The 6,539-nt window shown below is 50.9% G+C and overlaps 1 protein-coding gene and 1 long non-coding RNA gene across 3 annotated transcripts; one reads left to right on the forward strand and one right to left on the reverse strand.

The window, feature by feature from the left end:
- Positions 1-183: 183 nt before the first annotated feature.
- LOC128771098 (cytochrome P450 2F2-like) lies at positions 184-5,590 on the reverse strand. Of its 2 annotated transcripts, XM_053886239.1 has the most exons (11): positions 5,366-5,590; positions 4,496-4,658; positions 4,146-4,298; positions 3,915-4,075; positions 3,689-3,757; positions 3,467-3,571; positions 3,220-3,358; positions 2,813-2,898; positions 2,648-2,749; positions 1,119-1,260; positions 184-1,055 (listed from the first exon to the last, which is right to left on the reverse strand). In XM_053886239.1, exons 1-11 carry the CDS (start codon positions 5,522-5,524, stop codon positions 868-870), a joined length of 1,467 nt encoding a protein of 488 aa, XP_053742214.1. In that variant the 5' UTR covers positions 5,525-5,590; the 3' UTR covers positions 184-867. The 2 variants fall into 2 exon arrangements, with proteins under 2 accessions (XP_053742214.1, XP_053742215.1); XM_053886240.1 differs by lacking the exons at positions 184-1,055; positions 1,119-1,260 and adding an exon at positions 1,294-2,386.
- On the forward strand, positions 4,885-6,157 carry LOC128771099 (uncharacterized). The gene is made up of 2 exons (XR_008416583.1): positions 4,885-5,176; positions 5,875-6,157. It is a non-coding gene; the product is annotated as an uncharacterized LOC128771099 (long non-coding RNA).
- The last annotated feature ends 382 nt before the right edge of the window (positions 6,158-6,539 follow it).

Below are 6,539 nucleotides of genomic sequence, written 5' to 3' on the forward strand. Positions count from 1 at the left end.
GGGTTTTTTTGGCTCTTGGTCAAAGCTGCTCCTGTAGAGGGTCACCGTGGCAACGGTCCATTCATCACCGCCAGGGTGAGTCTCACGTATGGTTCCTCACTCTCTGGCCAGCAGATCAGGGACAGCAGAGGTTCCCCAAAACAGGGGGACATATTCTTCACCCACAAATGCTGGAAGGTTTCATCGGTTGTTTTTATTTACTGTGAACTTTTTTTCACAGTTTCATTGATCACTGTCAAGGTGCATTTGAGAGCAGGAATCAACTCTGGCTGATCCCGACCCTTCAGACCAGCAGCGGCGGCAGCCAGGCAACGCTCCCCACTTTCCAAGGCTCCGGGAATCTTGCTGTGTTTTGTCAAGTTCTGCTGGAGCTGAACAGAGCAGGGCACGAGCTCTGCAGTGCTGAAGGCAAATGGAAGTCAGCAGCGCCACCAGCAGTCTAACCATCGCTTCTTGTGCCACTAACAACCAGGGTTTGACACACATCGAGAGGTTTTTCACAGAGAGAAGCTGACACACACATACGCTTGTGGACGAAGGCCACATCAACTTATTTTCATCACAGTAACTGCTCACACAGCACGGTCATGCTAAATTCCCAATGTTCCCAACACTGAATATATGAAGCAACACAGAGTATTACACACTGTCATTTTTCTCACAGAAAAAAAACACCAGATTTTTTTTTTCAGAGACAAAATCTAGTCATGGATTAAAAAAGACACATATAATCGAGGACGTTTCAGTCCTTAGGTGGCGCTAGACACACATTCTGGAACTGAGTGGTTACATTGGATTCCTGGCCTTTTCCCAACAACAACCAGAGCTTTGGACGGTGGCGAGCGCTCTGGCGAGGACCTTGCTGCATTAGCGTGTCCCCCTCAGCTGCACCTTCAAGCGGTACGGCTGCGGTGTGAGCGTGACACCGTACACTGGCGTGTAGTCGGGCTCGCCAGCGTCCTCGGGCCACGAGAACTTGAACTTTCTCAGCAGAGTGACGGTGATGAAGAAGAGCTCCATACGGGCCAGACCTTCACCCAGACACATGCGAGGACCTGCAACACAGGGATGGAGGTCACCTGACAGCAACCTCACCGGCCAGGCAGCCAGATGCTCACCTGCTGAAAATGGTAAAAAGGCTTCTGGCTTCACAAACTCTCCTTCGCTGTTGAGGAAGTTGTCCGGGTTGAACTGGTCCGGATGCTTCCACTGTCCCTTCTCCCTCAGCACAGAGACCATGTTGGGGATGATCAAAGTCCCCTGAGGACACAGTGTAGCAGAGAGAGGCTCTTTCAGGCCTGACAGCCGCTGTCACTATTATTACCCATATGAGCAGTGGGTGGAAGCACTGCTGTCATTCTGTTCATGAAACTTTTTTTTTTTTTTTTACACTAAAATTCTCTAAATAAGTGCATGGTCATGACAAATGGTCATTGTCAAAGTGGCCACTTCTGTTCTCTGCATCGCAGGAGTTTCTCTGTGTCATGTCCAGATCTGACTTTCCAGGAACCCAACCCCAAAACCCATCATCATCCCCAATCAGCGGCTTGAATTTGGCTCCTGGGGAAATGTGCCTTCCTCCGTTTTATGTTTTCTTCTACTGGTTGAAACGCGCGCTGCGCAGCAAGGAGCACCTTACAGAAAGGCTCTGGACATGACGAACGTGTGACAGCGAGTCGAAACATTCCCGTGTCCACATCCCGAACACGCCCTTAGTCATCGCCCATCCAAAGGTCGTTCAGAGGGCCACGCTGGAACTGTATCCCTGTGAGTACGGACGTCACCCAGGTGTGCAAACAATCGTGGAGCCGTCAAGAGGATGGCCATAGACACGGCGTGCAACATGGACAGAGCTATTAGAGATATCGCCGCTGATATGGCATTCCAAAAAAAAAAAATGATGCTATTTATACTCATACCTGATGAGCATTGAGCAATTTTCACATCACAATGTAAAAATGACTGAAGAAAGCAGGCATTTCTCTGGAAAATGTACTAGTAGTTACGAGCTGTAGACAACTGCAACGTTTCCTATGTTAGCTTCTGCTCTCAAGAGCTTCTTCATGCCACGCCAACGTCTTCTTCTGCACTGTGCTTTTACTGCGAATCACTTTGCATGTGAGCGTGACCCTCGACCTTCACACAAGCTTTAGGTGTCCATCAAGTCAAAGCAGCTGTGCCTCATTTCAGAGGTGTGGCGTGTTTGCATCCACATAAACATTAGCACCTGAGGAAGTGACACGTATCGGACGGGAAAACGTGCGCGAGTGGGACACTGCTGGTGAGAGACTAGTGGCAAACCATATCTTGTATACGCCCAATCAAGTATCTGCAGAGTCATCGCGACTTCATCCGACCCTGGGCAGGAAGGCAAAGACCCTGGCAACTGAAAAACAGTTGGATAAGGTGTAACGTAAGAGGAGAGCCCTGTTCAAAATGCTCTGTCATTTGTATATCATTTGCAATGCAAGTTATTCTGGCAAGACCCACGAATGACGAAAGGCTCCAGAGTTTCGGCACAGTGAAGAGGACGTCGCTCAGTCAAGCCACTAAGGTGCTTCCTGGCAGCGTCGGCACGATGTTTTGGCAGTCATTTGCCTTATCTCAAGCCAAACCGAGGCGTGCGCGAGCAAGGACTGTGTCTCACCTTGGGGATGGAGTATCCGCACAGCTGGGTGTCTTTGATGGCACAGTGCGTGACACTCAGGGGGACCGTGTTGGCGATCCTCTGGACTTCATGGATCACGGCCTGGAGGGAGAGACGTCAGCGTCCACGCCGCCACACGTCAGGTGAGCTGGGCTGGACCTGTACCTGCACGTAGGGCATGTTGTGTCTGTCGTCAAACGTCGGCTCGTCCTTCCCAGCCAGCGCCTCGTCGATCTCCTTCTGACAGCGCTCTGGGAACAAGACGCACGTGACTCCAGTCAGGTTCAGCAGGTCACATGACAGCAAGGTGAGATGAGAGAGTTCACGATCTTTTGAGGTGCATCAACTACCAGTCCTTCACCCGCACGTCGGCGACCTTTGTTGGCTTTTCTTCGACTCCACCGCCTCGTATGGTGCCAAGTCACATCTGGCTGCTAAACCAACTTAGTTCACCTGTCACCTCTTTTGTGCTAACACAGAGATCTGCAGGAAAGCAGGTGGCGGGCAGCAGGGCCGACATGGAAGCCGTGTTTCTACGGTGACGTTGGTTCAGTCAGAAAACAGGAGCACACCTTGAATATGAGGGTGGGTGCTCAGGTAGAGGAAGCCAGTCAGCAGAGTGTTGGATGTGGTGTCGGTCCCGGCGAAGTAAAGATCCAAACAGTACATGACCATCTGCTTCTCTGAAAAGGCTTCTGTTTCTGCTTCTCTCTGTGGAAGACAAGAAGCCCAGAGAACCAACAGTTTCAGCGTCAGCGAAGAGCCACAGTGAGGCGAGACGCTGGAAGAACTCAAGCAGACATGAGGACAGATACGCACTTTGTCCATTTCATCCAGGTAGCAGTCGACAAAATGTTGCGGATTTCCAGGCACTCTGGTCTTCTTCAGCTCCGCCACCACATCGTTGGTGATCTTGTTACATGTCTGGGTAGCATCCGCAACAAGAGCACAGTTATGGACCAGACGCATTTGGTACACGCACGGAGGTCTGGAGAATGTACTGGCAATAAGACGTCAGTGGACAGAGGTTCTCATACGTACTGCAACATTCTTGAAGGCTTTGGCAAATGGCAGCGGCAAGCCTCGAATTATGGGAAAACTGTCGTACAACTGTGAAGCAAATGCACATCAGTGTCAGCTACAACCATCGTTTTCTTCCGCAAAGAGGAAGTGTGAACATGGTGGATGGAATAAAACAAAGATCACTTCATACAAACGACAGCGCAGTTTTCAAATCTTGAACGTGTCCGGAAGTCTGCGGACTCACCACGGACCAGGGGGAACTGGCCAACTTGGCGTTCTCAGTGAAGCAGCGGATGATGGTTCTGATGTTGTAGTGGTCGTAGTTGTAGCGCCGGCCGAACAGAACCTGGCAGATGATGTTGGACGCGGCGTTGTGGAACATGACCTGAGGACTCGTGGTTTTGCCTGAAATGAAGAGAAAAGCTCTAGAAAGATCTCGGAAGACGATGCTCTTGGTCACCTCAAGGTGACGTACCCACGCTGGCCTCCAGCTCGCGAACAATGTACTGGATCTCTCCCAGAATCCTCTCCTCCATCGACTGTTTCCCCATTCCAAAATTCCTCAGAGTCATCAAAGCAAAGCGACGAAGTTCCTTCCAGCGGGATCCATAATCAGCCAGAATCACTCCTGCACACAGGACGGAGGCACAGCCTTTATGTTTCTCGGGCGCGCGCCATGCATGTGCTGCTTTCCAGTGAGACTGTCAGCATCTGCTGCCTCTTCGTTGGGTCAAAGACGCCGACACACCTCAGCGCACTCGTTTGGGATGGACACCAGGGAGCGAGTGCGTGCGTGCACTGAGAGTCAGCCTGTCTTCCCAGTACCTTGGTTTCCCGTGACGTCATTGGAATAAAGGTCCTGAGGTCGTCCAGCGTAGTCCGTGCCCTTGGTGACCAGAGCCTCTTTGACAGCCTGCATCCCGTTGACGATGAGCATTGGAGTGGAGCCAACGTAGATGGTGTAGACGTCTCCATACTTTTCCCGCAGCTGTGGAAGCACGTGTTCAACTATCAATCACGTGAAGGAGCAGGTCTGACCACGAGCTCGTGTGTGATGAAGAGAAAAATGACTGCGTAAAGTGAGTGGAACACACGAAGCGAGAAGGTGTTGTGTCGCACATGAGTATTCAGGGTGGACTTCTGGTCTCCACGTGCATCCACTCGCCCTTGTCCTGTCTTCCAGTGGAGAACGATGCCTCAAACGATCACGGCCTGTGACTCACGTCAACACCCAGGACCACCAATCAGATCCACCGTGTCGCAATGAAAGATTTGCACGACGGGGACGAGTACTAGCGTCGTGTGTGTTTTCACTTGACGAAGGACTGAAGTGTGCGCGCCATCGGCCGCTGCCTGCGCGCTCATCACCTGGAGTCCAGCGGCCAGAGTTCACAGACGCGCGGTGAGCCCGAGGCAATGTGGCAACGACGTTACGCAAGGTTCGGTGAAAGGTGAAAACCAGCGGTTCGTTTTCTCGTTTGGAGCCGTCACACGCATTCTGGAAAGGTAAATAGATGACAACAACTACAAGAAGAATCCCATCCTAATAATAACAACACCCACAGTAATAAGGAGAGTAATAATAATAGTGTAAAAACGGCGAACGCAACACACTGGTCGTTGTGGAGTTCTGGCTCTATCACCACGTTCTGAACTCGGCAATAAAGCACGACATTGAAGTCCAGAGATTCGCACCTTTTGGAAGTCGTTCAGGGGGTTCTCCAGGTTCAGGTTCAGGATGTTGCCAAACAAAGGCAGAGGAGCTGGTCCGGGTGGGAAGTTTTTGGGCCTCTTCCTGACGAACTGCAGGGCCACGAAGAGCACACAGACGAACAGCACCAACGAGATCCACATGGCGACTGGTTAGACGAGCCCGAACTCTCCTGCACTGACAGAGCGTGGCAGGAGGTGAAATGGCCCTGCTCCTGCAGCAGCGTAATTACGGTAAACAACCCTCCACCAGTCCAAAGGTCCTGGTAGATGCGTGCGTTTTCATGTCCCATTTTGATACGTACGTTATTTACAACCACTGTCGACGATCACTACTTATTCTATTGTATGGTCAAATGTCTCTCCCAAAAATAAGAGAAGCTTGTAGCAGTCGCTTTGAACAACTATTTTATATGGCATTAATCGTGGGTCCTGAAAGGTAAAAAGTGCGCGTTTCAATAGATGCACTGTCTGACCCGAAAGGTTATTTACAGGTTGCTGTACATGTTTGGCTGGTCAACCTATGGAGCAGGCTCGGCTCTCAGCTCCTGCCTGTCCAGCGACTGGGTGGAGGAGCAGCTCTGTAGGACCATGATGGGTGGGTTGGAGACAGTGGCTCTGACTCCCAGAGCAAGAGCTAGAAGCGGCCCCCAGCTGACTCAAGGACATGACCTCAACATGAGGACCAACGTCAAAATTGCAACCCATTCTGACCACAAATCAACACGTTTCATGGATGCAACTTGTTTTTGTCACGTATAAATATTCAACGTTGAATCAATGTCTGCTGGTGTTTTTTTTCATTGGGAGTGACTGAGAAGGACGAGATTAGAACCTGGACCTGCTGGACCGAGAATATCATTGGACGTGGCGTAAGGCGACAGAAGGAGAGGGAGACAACCATGGAGCTTCAGGGATGGGACGAAGGAGGCGATGAAGAGGAGAGGTGGGAGCAGGGACGCAGCACAAGGCAGAGGGGCAGAAGGGAAGGAAGAAAACGTTCATTTGTCATAGTTTGGTGTATTTACAACCCGAGAAAGAGTGAGCTTTGATACACAAAGCACTTCTCTGAAAACACACAGGCGTAAGTAAGTGCCTGTACTTGCCAGTCTGGGCCAATCCAGGAGGGTGAAAGCAAGACTTACACAGTGAGCTCTCA

The sequence above is a fragment of the Synchiropus splendidus genome, chromosome 14 (genome assembly GCF_027744825.2).
Source record: "Synchiropus splendidus isolate RoL2022-P1 chromosome 14, RoL_Sspl_1.0, whole genome shotgun sequence".
In the NCBI taxonomy this organism is placed as follows: Eukaryota; Metazoa; Chordata; class Actinopteri; order Syngnathiformes; family Callionymidae; genus Synchiropus; species Synchiropus splendidus.